The following is a 13312-nucleotide window of genomic DNA, read 5'->3' on the forward strand; positions in this document are numbered from 1 at the left end:
AGGCCAACCAGTGTTTTATAAAGTTTTCGCATAACTTCCTTGCTTTTGTATTCAATTCCTCTATTAATAAAGCCAAGGATCCCATATGTTTTTTTAAACTGTCTTCTCAATTTGTTCTGCCACCTTCAAAGATTTGTGTATATACACCCCCAGGTCTCTCTGTTCCTGCACCCCCTTTAAAATTGTAGTATTTAGTTCATATTGTCTCTCTTCATTCTTCCTACCAAAATACATCACTTCACACTTCTCGGTATTAAATTTCATCTGCCATGTGTCTGCCAATTTTCTGTCTATGTCCTCCTGAAATATGTCACTATCCAACTACATTTTCAAGTTTCGTAACATCTGCAAACTTTGAAATTGCACACTGTATACTCAAGTCCAGGTCATTTATACATATCAAAAAGAGCATACTGACCCGCAGATAACACTACTATATACATTTTTTGTAACAGTCCAATTGATGTCTTTACCTCCTTTGATTTCAGGCCACTGCTAATCTATTACTTTAATCTGACTAAAACACTGGAAAAGTAGCCGGGTGCTACAAACTGTTTAATCTAATTGGATCTATCTACTGTCTACCTGTCGATGCAGGATGTCGGGTTGAGACAAACGATCACATCATTGTTAGTTTCCAAACAGTGCATTTACATGGTTTATGAGAATATAAGAGTGGGGTATAAGACCACATACCATATCACTGGATAAACAAAACAAGTTGTTTCTGTACTTCGGGTATTACTTAACCCCCAATGAGCTCTTTCTCACCCATGCTCTCTTTCATAGTCACATTCCATTTCAGCTTTATCAGTTATTTTGTGGTGGTTGACGCCTCAGGTATTCATTACATATCTTTCACTAATCCTGGCTCAGGTTTTAAAGGAGATCCTATCTCTCTTCCTTTCCTACCATTATTCTTAATGGAAAAGAAAAATTAACTAACACCAGAGACCTCTATAATACATTGGAGGTTTCTCTTACAATGACTAGTCAGCCAATATAAATTTTCTACAATGTTCTGGTCATTCTGGTCAAGAAGCTGGCATTTTCCTACCATGACCCGATTGCTAACTAAGTACCGCTAATAACTACAAGCCTTTCCATTGCATTCACCTGTCATCCAATGAATGCAATACCACAGTTGAGCAGATAATAATGCCAATCTGCATATACTGTACCCTAATCAAAGATATTTCTGTTATATTCTGTTTGTTACCATAGTTACAGACTTCTTGGTAACTTTGAGAAATCATCCTTTCATAATTCTCCATTAGTAAGGCATTCACAATACACTGTGCATCCATCATACGTACGAAGAAATAGCTAAGGGTCACCCATTGGGAAAAGCAGGTGTTTCACTCACTATTATAAATGCAAAGTGTTCATGAATAGGTTAGCTGTACATTGCCTAAATTGTTTATCTTCGAACCATGGTCCGCAAAGCACAGTACCTAGATACTTAACTTTGAAAGCCAATCAACCATGTTTTTATTTGGAACTTGCCCACAGGTAACTCACGGCATGAACTGAAGAGAAACCTACAGGCCTTTTCCACCATTTTCTGCTTATCGTTTCATCAGTTTCAATGCAGTAATCAAGGCACAAAGAGTTGCGATAATTCAATCACTCAATATATGCACAAGTCAGAGAGCATTCCTTGACTGCACTCACCCAAACTCTTCAAAAACCTATTTTGCAAGTTTCGGCATTTTAATTGTGCAACACATATTCCTATCGCTGAGATTGTTTTCATTGCAGTAAAGGGCAAAGTACTGTCTTTTTTCATCATCGCCTTATCTTTTTCACAGAAAGAAAAATATCTTTATCCATGGCATCAATACGGGTTTCAGAAAAAGGATGAGCTCAGGATACATGTTCTCCCAAAATGTTAACACTTTGCAATACAAAGGTATAATTTGTGGCACTTGTCCATGATAAACCACAACATTGAACAGATTTTACTACAAATATATTCTACGGTTCGTCATTACACTTAAATGAAGTATAAAGCACATCAGGTCGTTACCAAATCCAGTTTGGGATCAGAACATAAGTAGTATGCTCACATTACTCGGATGTCGGCTTTGGAATAATTAATGGACCATTTTCTATGAACAGAATATTTAAATAGCTTTTAACGTACATTATATTATGGTCAGCTTCGTAACGGGCCATAAATTGCGACACCTACGGGTGCGTACCCGCCCGTAGGGGCCATGCGAAGTTCCGAGTTTACGCACGTAGAACGCATGCACGAAAACCTGGAACTTGCGATCTGTCAAGAATTCTTGACAATTTTCTTGACAGATCCAACGCATCCCCGGGAAAAGGAAATCCGCAGCCGGAGAGTTGGGCTCTTTGCCCAACTTCAATCCAGCGTATGCCCGTGAAATTTTTACTCCTGGTAAAAGCAGGCATAAGGCTTTCTTTTACCAGCATAAGAGTTTAAAAAACAAAAATAAAATGTTATCATTTATATATTTAAAAACCCTGTGCAAAAGGTAAGTTCATTTTTAGCCCTGTTAAAACATGCAACTTTTAAAAAATTACATTTTTGTTTTATGTATTTAATTAAATATCATTTTAATTAATTTGAAATATGTAATGTTTTTTTAATTAATTTATTTTTAGTGTAGATGTATTTTTTGGGGGTATACCCACTCGTGCTTTTGGGGTTTCCATACATATGGAATCCCCATAAGCATGAATGGGAATTCCCTTTTATTGGTTGGACTGGCCCACATGATCTTTGGGGAGGAGGGGGGGTTTGTGAACCATGTGCACCCCTGGATACGTGGGCCTCTGCCCGCAGGTACCCGGAGAGGCCCAGGACTGCGAATCTACATACCTCCCGGACCACCAGGTACGTGGGTATATTATTTGCGGATCAGAGGCATTTCCCTGAGGGAAGTCTCCAACTGCAAATTCAGGGCCAATAAACCCCTCGCTATTCTGCCAAGAATTTGGTTTAACCTCCAACCTTAGAAGAGCATCTTCTACGGTTTCAATGTGACATTTCCGTTTTCTATACAATCCTTATAGCGTAGCTGAGTAAGGCTGACAATTTTATACCAATCAGGACTGAATTGTGGGCATATTTGTACTGTGGGTTTATGTTTACTGGAAACTAGATTGAGACCAGCCAAATTTAGCATTTCAGTTTCTGCTTTTCTTTGAGTAATATCTGAAACTATTATTCTTTTTTTTAAGTTTTTCTGCACTTCTCTTTTCTATAATTCTTGACCTTTGCTAGTTATAACATTAAATATCAATATTCTCTGGATACCAAACACAGCAGCTTTTAAGACACCATAATCACAGAGTACTCAGATGGAACTGTACCTTGTCCACAAATATTTTAATCTGACAGACAGCCCGGTGAATAGGCTTGTCTGATTTGGCTTCACAGTCGTAGGTGTCTATCTGGAGATTCAAGGGGAGACCTTTAACTCCCTTCTGCGAGGAGAAGTCTGTACTCAAGCAGTTAATTCCAATGTAAATCTATTGGCGAGAAGAAAAATGAAGTATTATTTGTTGCACACTGTCCATCGCTGCTTTTTAAAAAGCATCCCATCTGAGCGAGGCAGGAAACTTTGGATTGAATTGTTCGAGGACTACAGAGTAGGACTAACCCTAGGGAGCAATTCAAAGTCTCATACTTTATTAGAAAAATTCTTTCAAATGAACACTTTCTTATAAATGGATCCTATGGATAATTACAGGTACTTAGAGTGAGATAGTGCTATTTGGTGGCCTTGGTAATATTTTGTAAAGCTCCATGATTACAATCGTTATATTTCTACAAATAACCTGCCAAGAGTGGTGTAATTTTCAGAGTAATCCTGGGATGATTTCTGCATTCTGTGACTTTTTTTCCAAGGTTTATCATTCTATTTGCTTTTAAAACAAATAACCTCCAGGACTAATGCTACAAGTTGAGTGGTCATAAGAACACAGCAGAATCAGCAAAACATGTTTAGACAAACTGAAGCATTTAAAGTTGTTAGTAAAGAAAGAAAGACTTGCATTTACATAGCGCCTTTCATGACCTCAGGATGCCCCAAGACGCTTTACAGCCAATGAACTACTTTTTGAAGTGTAGTCACTGTTGTAATGTAGGAAACGCGGCAGCCAATTTGCACACAGCAAGTTCCCACAAACAGCAATATGATAATGACCAGATAATCTGTTTTTGTTATGTTGATTGAAGGATAAATATTGGCCAGGACACCGGGGATAACTCCCCTGCACTTCTTCGAAATAGTGCCATGGGATCTTTTATGTCCACCTGAGAGAGCAGACGAGGCCTCAGTTTAACCTCCCATCCAAAAGACGGCACCTCCGACAGTGCAGCACTCCCTCAGCACTGCACTGGAGTGTCAGCCTAGACTTTTGTGCTCTAGTCTCTTGTATAAAATGCACTGAACATCTGCTGCTTTCCCTTCACAATAATAAAGTCTGAGCTGTAATAAAACCAATCATGTGTAGCGTTATTGAAATAAAAGTCAAGTAGATGCAATACTCCTTTCACGATCATATGGCAAACAACCAGACTCTGCCAGTCACTCATTTCATTTGACACTGTTTTTGACTGCATCCTTCAAATGAACATCATTATGGGTGGGGAGGGGGAAGAGCGATTGGTTTGAAACAACCAAAATCAACCAGTTGTACTTTTGTGTTCCTAACACAGATGAGACTGCACGCAGGGAGGTTAAAGTAACAGTGACCTCAGTCTTTATTAAGACACTCCAGAGTGAGGAACAGGCCTTAGGGGCCGGCTTATATACAGTGCTCCCAAGGGATGCTGGGATCGCTTGGGATCTTTACAGATACACAACATCACTCCCCATTAAAGTCAAAGTGAAATCTATTTAAAAGATAAGGCGGTCGGGAGCCTTTCTTTCCCTGGTGGACCGCCTCGGTACAAATGTCTGTTCTGGTGTATTGGCTGCGCCCTTGCTGGGCTGGCGTGTTGTTGGCCGTGCAGGGCTGCTGGGTGAGTCTGGCCTTGCTGGGCTGTTGGGCGTGATGGGTTCGATTTCCTGGTCCTGGGTGGTGTTGTCGATCCTTTGGGTGTGTATTGTGGGCTCGAAAAAGGTGATGTCTGCTGTGGGTTGTTCAGGGCAGTCTGTGAACCGCAGCCTCATTTGTTCCAGGTGTCTTCTGCAAATTTGTCCATTGTCTAGTTTGAGTACAAACGCCCTACTCCCTTCTTTAGCTATCACCGGCCTGCGATCCACTTGGGACCATGTCCATAGTTTAGCACATACACAGGGTCATTCAGATCAATTTCCCGTGACCATCGTTTACATTTTGTTGCTGATGCAGGTTGGGGTGAACCAGCGAGAGTCTGGTTTTAAGTGTCCTTTTCATGAGTAGCTCAGCCGGGGGCACCCCTGTGAGCGAGTGGGGTCTCGTGCGGTAGCTGAACAGTACTCGGGACAGGCGGGTTTGGGTTGAGCCTTCTGTGACTCGTTTAAGGCTCTGTTTGATTGTTTGTACTGCCCGCTCTGCCTGCCCATTGGAGGCTGGTTTAAACGGGGCCGAAGTGACATGTTTGATCCCATTGCGGGTCATGAATTCTTTAAATTCGGCACTGATGAAACATGGCCCGTTGTCACTGACCAGTATGTTAGGCAGGCTGTGGGTGGCAAACATGGCCCTCAGGCTTTCAATGGTGGTGGTGGCGGTGCTTCCCGACATTATTTCACATTCAATCCATTTTGAAAAAGCATCCTCCACCACCAGGAACATTTTACCGAGAAACGGGCCCGCATAGTCGACATGGATCCTCGACCATGGTCTGGAGGGCCAGGACCACAAACTTAGTGGTGCCTCTCAGGGCGCGTTGCTCAACTGAGCACACATGCTGCATTGCCGTACACAGGACTCTAAGTCAGAGTCGATACCAGGCCACCACACGTGGGATCTGGCTATCGCTTTCATCATTACTATACCCGGATGTGTGCTATGGAGATCCGAGATGAACGTTTCCCTGCCCTTTTTTGGTAGCACTACGCAGTTACCCCACAACAGGCAGTCTGCCTGAATGGACAGCTCGTCCTTTCGTCGCTGGAACGGCTTGATTAGCTCTTGCATTTCAACGGGGATGCTGGCCCAGCTCCCATGCAGTACACAGTTTTTTACGAGGGACAGCAGAGGATCTTGGCTGGTCCAAGTCCTAATCTGGCAGGCCATGACAGGTGACTTATCATTTTCAAATGCTTCCATGACCATCAACAAGTCTGCGGGCTGCGCCATTTCCACCCCCATGGTGGGCAATGGTAGCCGACTGAGAGCATCCGCACAGTTCTTGGTGACTGGCCTGTGCCGGATGATATAGTTATACGCTGATAGCACGAGTGCCGACCTTTGTATGCGGGCTGAGGCATTAGTATTTATCCCCTTGTTTTCAGCGAACAGGGATATGAGGGGCTTGTGATCGGTTTCCAGCTCAAATTTGAGGCCAAACAGGTACTGATGGATTTTCTTTATCCCGAACACACACGCTAATGCCTCTTTCTCAATCATGCTATAGGCCCTCTCAGCCTTAGACAAGCTCCTGGAGGCATAGGCGACAGGTTGCAACTTCCCCGCAACGTTAGCTTGTTGTAATACGCACCCGACTCCATACGACGACGCATTACGTGCTAGCACAAGTCTTTTACACGGGTTATACAATACAAGCAGCTTGTTGGAGCATAAAATGTTTTTGGCTTTCTCAAAAGCAATTACTTGTTTTTTTTCCCCATACCCAGTTCTCACCTTTATGCAATAACACATGTAGGGGCTCTAAAAGGGTGCTTAACCCCGGTAGGAAGTTACCAAAATAGTTGAGGAGTCCCAGGAACGACCGCAGCTCTGTGATATTCTGTGGCCTGGGCACGTTCCTAATAGCCTCTGTCTTGGCGTCTGTGGGCCGAATGCCGTCCGCCGCGATCTTTCTCCCCAAAAACTCCACTTCTGTTGCCATGAAGACGCATTTCGACCTCTTCAGTCGCAGCCCTACGCGTCACTGGAGGACCTCCTCCAGGTTTTGTAGGTGCTCGACGGCGTCCCGACCCGTGACCAATATGTCGTCCTGAAAAACCACCGTGCCTGGTACCGACTTGAGTAGGCTCTCCATGTTTCTCTGGAAGATCGCTGCAGCCGACCGAATTCAAAACGGGCATCTGTTGTAGATGAACAGTCCCTTGTGCGTGTTGAATCAAGTGAGGCCCTTCGAAGACTCCTCCAGCTCCTGCGTCATGTAGGCTGAAGTGAGGTCAAGCTTGATGAATGTCTTGCCTTCTGCCAGCATCACAAATAGGTCATCTGCCTTAGGTAGCGGGTATTGGTCCTGTAGCGAGAAATGATTAATAGTTACTTTATAATCGCCGCAAATCCTGACTGTGCCATCACTTTTGAGTACTGGAACAATCAGGCTGGCCCACTCACTGAATTCCACTGGGGAGATGATGCCCTTGTGTTGCAGCCTGTCCAGCTCGATTTCTACCCTCTCCCTCATCATGTGAGGTACCGCTCGCGCCTTGTGGTGAATGGGTCGTGCCTCTGGGACCAAGTGGATCCGCACCTTCGCCCCAGAAAAGTTTCCAATGCCTGGCTCAAAAAGGGAAGGAAATTTGTTCAGAACCTGGGTACATGAGACCTCATCGACATGTGATAGCGCTCGGATGTCATCCCAGTTCCAGCGGATTTTGCCCAGCCAGCTCCTTCCAAGCAGTGTGGGGCCATCGCCCGGGACAATCCAGAGTGGCAGTTCGTGCACCGTGCCTTCGTAGGTGACCTTGACCATGGCGCTGCCCAGGGCAGTGATGAGCTCTTTGGTGTATGTTCTCAGTTTCGTGTGGATGGGGCTCAGGGCTGGTCTGAGTGTCTTGTTGCACCACAGACTCTCAAACAACTTTTTACCCATGATGGATTGGCTAGCATCAGTATCCAGTTCCATGGCTACAGGTAAGCCATTCAATTTTACATTTAGCATTATAGGTGGATATTTCATCGAAAATGTGTGCACCCCATGCATCTGCCTCCTCTCTCTGAGGCTCGAAATTGCTTTGATCCACCATGGACCGATCTTCTTCTGCCACGTGGTGGTCAGCAGGTTTTACAGAGCTTGCAGCTTGTCTGCAAGCTCATTGGAGGTGCCCCATTGTTCCACAGCTCTTGCAAACATACCCTTTGAAGCGGCATGAATAGGCTGAATGGAAGCCTCCACAACGCCAACAAGGTGTGAATTGCCTTGCATTCATCCTTTGTTGCGGACTCTGAGTCATCTGGCTCACCTGAGGCCTGCTGGCAGTTGCAGACTCATGATTTCTGCCCTGTACATTTCTACTCGCAAACACAGTTCCAGTTAATTTATGAACATTGCTAGCACTTGTGTGCTGAGAGATTTGTTTGGTGTTATCACTGGTGGACATAAACGCCTGTGCTATCGCAATGGCCTTACTGAGGGTCACTGTCTCTACAGTCAAAAGATTTCGTAGGATGGTCTCGTGGCCAATGCCCAGTACAAAAATGTCTCTGAGCATTTGCTCCAGGTAGCCATCAAACTCACATTGTCTTGCAAGTCGCCTTAGCTCGGCGACGTAGCTCGCCACTTCCTGACCTTCAGATCGCTGGCACGTGTAGAACCGATATCTCGCCATCAGCATGCTCTCCCTCGAGTTAAGATGCTCCCAAACCAGTGTACACAGCTTCTCATATGACTTATCTGTGGGTTTCACCGGAGCCAGAAGATTCTTCATGAGGCTGTAGGTCGGTGCCCTGCAGACCGTGAGGAGGACCGCTCTCCTTTTTGCAGCCCTTCCTTCTCCGTCCAGCTCGTTGGCTACAAAATACTGGTCTAGCCGTTCGACATAGGCTTCCCAGTCCTCACCCTCTGAGAACTTCTCCAGGATGCCCACAGTTTGCTGCATCTTTGCGTTGGGTTCGTATACTCCTCGCCAGTTATTGTGTTCTTAACACAGATGAGACTGCACACAGGGCAGTTAAAGTAACAGTGACCTCAGTCTTTATTAAGATACTCCAGAGTGAGGAACAGACCTTAGGGGCCGGCTTATATACAGTGCTCCCAAGGGATACTGGGATCCCTTGGGAATTCAGGGGGTGCGCTCCCTGGTGGCAGAACATGGGAGTGCATGCTTTACAGATACACAACATGTACGAACTCTATTTCAGAGCCACCTGGAAATCAGCATCAGTGGTCTTCAAGTAAATATCTTAATTTTATTTTAAACTTTTAAATAAAGGAGACCTTTTTGTTTCTGACAATGTTCACTGAACACTTGCTTCATGGTAGTATCACTCATAAATCAATTTAGCAGGAGAATGCTACCCTATAAGCTTATGTTTCAAATGCAATGTTTCAAAAACCTCATGACAAAATCAGGAGCAACAACTTTATTTCCAAGTAAACAGTGAATAAGCATGGGAATCTTCTTCCGTTTCTTTGAAAGTTAAACTCTGCTGGTGCCTTTGGTCCCTCTCCCATACCACGCACCATTCCACAACCAGAGGTCGACACAAGATACTGTTTCCAGGCCTCTCTGCCAGTATTAAACAGCCAGTCGGAGATATAGATATATAAAAGCAGAACAGTTTCATCCTGCTCCTATTTAGTGTGCTGTATATTCAATTCATGATATATCATCTAGATATAGTAACTGGATAATGTTTTTGCGGATGTAGTGAGAGATTATTTGGAGATGTGCAAGGTCCTAAGTTGGGTTGTGGACCAATATATACTGACTGATAAATCTGGCTGGCCTCCCGTCTTCCACCTTCTATAAACTTCAGCTCATCCAAAACTTGGCCGCCCATATCCTAACTCGCACCAAGTCCCGTTCACTCATTACCCCTGTGCTCGCTGACCTACATTGGCTCCCAGTATGGCAACAGCTTGATTTAAAAATTCTCATCCTTGTTTTCAAATTCCTCCATGGCCTCGCCCTCCCTATCTCTGTAAACCCCTCCAACCCCACAACCCCCTGAGATATCTACGCTCCTCTAAGTTTGGCCTCTTGTGCATCCCCAATTATAATCGTTCCACCACTGGCGGCCTAGACCCTAAGCACTGGAATTCCCTCCCTAAACCTTTCCTTCGCTCTCGCTCTCTCTCCTCCTTTGACACTCCTTAAAACCTACCTCTTTGACCAAGCTTTTGGTTACCTGTCCTATATTCTATCTCCTTATGTGGCTCCGTGTCACATTTTGCTCCTGTGAAGCACCTTGGGATGTTAAATGCGCTATATAAATGTAAGTTGTTGTTGTTGAATGGCTATGCACATTGATTATTTTATCGCAGTATATACTTTCTTCCACTGTTCACACGATAAATGGATGAAAATTAATTGATTGGGGCAAGGGAAGAAGAGAGTAAATAATAAACTATAATAGGATTGTGATGGCACAGGCACTACTAAACATTGGATTAAATCAGAGAAACACCTGCACATTCGGATTCAAGAATGCAATTTACAGAGACTTTCTAACACACGTTTCTTGCCTGCTTTCCCTTCTGAGGGCATTGCTTTGCTGGGAACTGTTTCTACAGGCGCATGCAGCCTCGGCTACCTTGCCCAAATGGTCATCAATCATGTGCAAGCCTTGACAGCATGCGTTGGCAGTCTACTTACGCACATGGGATTGGGGAACAAGGGGAGAATATCACAGGCGAGTCTCATCTACGTATGCACACTTCCAGCAGGATGTTACTGGATAGCGATCACAAGTGGGAATTCCCTCCCTAATTCAAGGGCACTGATGCAAAGGATAACACTCCTGCCAGCCTCTTGGCCAAGATGAGCTAACTGCACAAACAGAGGATTGAATTTTGGAACTTGCTGGTCTGTACAGCTCAGCTATTCACTGGATAAACTTGTTCAGCCATTAGCCAGTGTCAATTTAGATAGTTAAAGTAACAACTCGCATTTCTATAGCAGCTTCAACACAGTAAAATGTCCAGAGAATGTCTGAGAGTAAAGAACTATAATCTCCAATTATCTGATAGGGCTTAAAAGGAGCAACCCAGTGATTCAGCTAGTTAAGTCATTCACATAAGAAGAAAGACCATTTGGTAAGTTCCAAATAGGTGATGGGCACCCATGGACCTGTGTCTCGGGAAGGGCACAACAAAATTGCTGGAAAAAGATTGAAAAAATAAACTTTTTCAAATAAAATTAAAAAAAATAAAAGTCATTACTGTGATACCACTATGTAAAGTCACAGTGTAAATCAATCCTCATTGAATAATTGCTCACGACCTTCGAAATAAAATGTCACCCAAAATTTCTATTAATTGCAAAACAAAAGGAAAATAACAGGTTTACCATAAAGAATGACAATCCTGGCCTGCAGCTTAATTCTAATTAGCATCGGGCTTATTCTTCGGGCCCCGGGATTACGCCAAGTGCACAAACGGGAAGAGTTCATGAGCTAAAATCAAAGAGCATCTTTCCAAGCCGACTTCACAAATTTGAAAATTGCTTTTTTTATATACCTATCCATGGTGAAGCAAAACTGATTGAACCGTACATTACTTTCAGCATAGATCACAATTTAATCCTGTTCCAGTGATGTGATCTTATTGGTTTTTCTCTCTGTCTTACTCAAGTTTCCTTCCAAAGACCAAATCGAGCCAGCTGCACTGTGATTACAATCAGACCCTGAAGGAGTTTCGTTTCAAACACATCTATAGGCTGTGCTGTCAGAGAAGTTTTAAATCATCTGTCACAGCTGGATTTTTTTCTGCTTTATTTCCTTGTTCTGTGACAGAGAGGAACATGAACATAACAAGTGAGCACTAAAAGTTGCTTGCCTGGCAGGAAGCCACCTCAATATTGTCAAGACGCAGATCGGAATATAATTCCAAATTACCAGCACTGGAAGGAACAGGTGTCAGAGAGAGAGAATGAGGAACAACAGGGGTGGGGGTGGAGGGGGGGCGGAGGGGGGGTTACAACACTCTGTCTTTCCCTACGTCTATCCTCGTCTGCAATTAGCTTGAATATGGTTTGCGATTCCACACCCTACAGCCTTTGGGGAGAAAGGTTCATAACATTTCAGGTACCTGTTCAAAGTGTACATTATTGAGCAAATGCCCTCGGGAATGTTACATACCTAAAGTGTTTTTAATGGAATGATGCCCGCATCCCCACCTCTTAAAGTAACTTTACGATCAGATATCACGCCAGCCTATGGTTACTACACAGATATTTAGTGCAGGTGTAGCTTTAACTCAGCACTATTACCGTAGACCATGTCCTGCTAATCACTGTACAAGGTTTGAATAGAAATCCTTTAAGAAGTGACCTTCTGCGAGGCAATGCTGTTATAATATCAAAATGCAATCAAACTAATTTTAGAATTTCATAAAATATCAGCAAAAAAGGTCACAATATTTGGAGCGGTGGTAAAAAACATAATGCTTATTGCAGTGATCCATAGCTTAGTGGAAATAAATGGCAATTTTTGTAAAGATGAGTTTGAGCAGGCCCATGGTGCATCTCACAGTACAGAGGGCAGGTCACACCACATTTTGCTCACAATCTTTCATCGTGCCAAAACTGGACGGTGCACTATCCTTGAAGATGGAGTTGCAGCCAAGTAACAAATAAACAGATGCTCAGGCATCGAGGCCAAGGTGGCCCTCTGTTGCTTGGGGGTTTCTTCGTGTATTCAGTACAGAGGTCAGTCCTTGTCTCCTAAGAGCTGCTATGCCTGTGTTTCAGCTCCTACAAATAAAACGGGCAGACTGGACTGCTGCATAACGAAGGCATTGTGATGGTTTTCTGGATAACGGCCATTGACCTTCAGAATTATGTTCCTGTGCTCAGATGTCTGAAAATTAATTGAGCGCACCATTTCTGTTCGTGTAGGCTATGGGCTTGATAGGACATACTTTTGCTTTTGTAGTCTCTCTTGAACTCACTTTACTCACCGAAACCATGTGATGCTTTGAAAACACACAAAGGAACATAGGAACACGAGTAGGCCATTCAGCCCCTCGAGTTAGATCATGGCTGATCTGTCTCTTAACTCCATCTGCCTGCCTTGGTTCCATATCCCTCAATACCTTTGCCCAACAACAAATCTCAGTTTTGAAATTTTCAATTGACCCCAGCCTCAACAGCTTTTTGGGGAGAGAGAGATCCAGATTCCACGACCCTTTGTCTGGAGAAGTGCTTCCACCTCCGAATGGCCTGGTTCTAATTTTAAGCTTATGCCCCCTTGTTCTGGATTCCCCCACCAGAGAAAATACTTTCTCTCTATCTATCCTATCAACCCCTTTAATCATCTTTAA

The 13312-nt window shown here is 43.8% G+C and overlaps 1 protein-coding gene across 1 annotated transcript in view; it reads right to left on the bottom strand.

Moving 5' to 3' along the window:
• Positions 1 to 13312, bottom strand: part of LOC139279347 (grainyhead-like protein 3 homolog) — an 89442-nt gene that overhangs the window by 27303 nt on the left and 48827 nt on the right. The window contains exon 9 of the mRNA XM_070898467.1: positions 3346 to 3504. Within this exon, the coding sequence (XP_070754568.1) occupies positions 3346 to 3504 (159 nt within the window). The remainder of the gene's footprint in view (positions 1 to 3345; positions 3505 to 13312) is intronic.

This window comes from Pristiophorus japonicus, chromosome 14 (genome assembly GCF_044704955.1).
Source record: "Pristiophorus japonicus isolate sPriJap1 chromosome 14, sPriJap1.hap1, whole genome shotgun sequence".
Classification (NCBI taxonomy): domain Eukaryota; kingdom Metazoa; phylum Chordata; class Chondrichthyes; family Pristiophoridae; genus Pristiophorus; species Pristiophorus japonicus.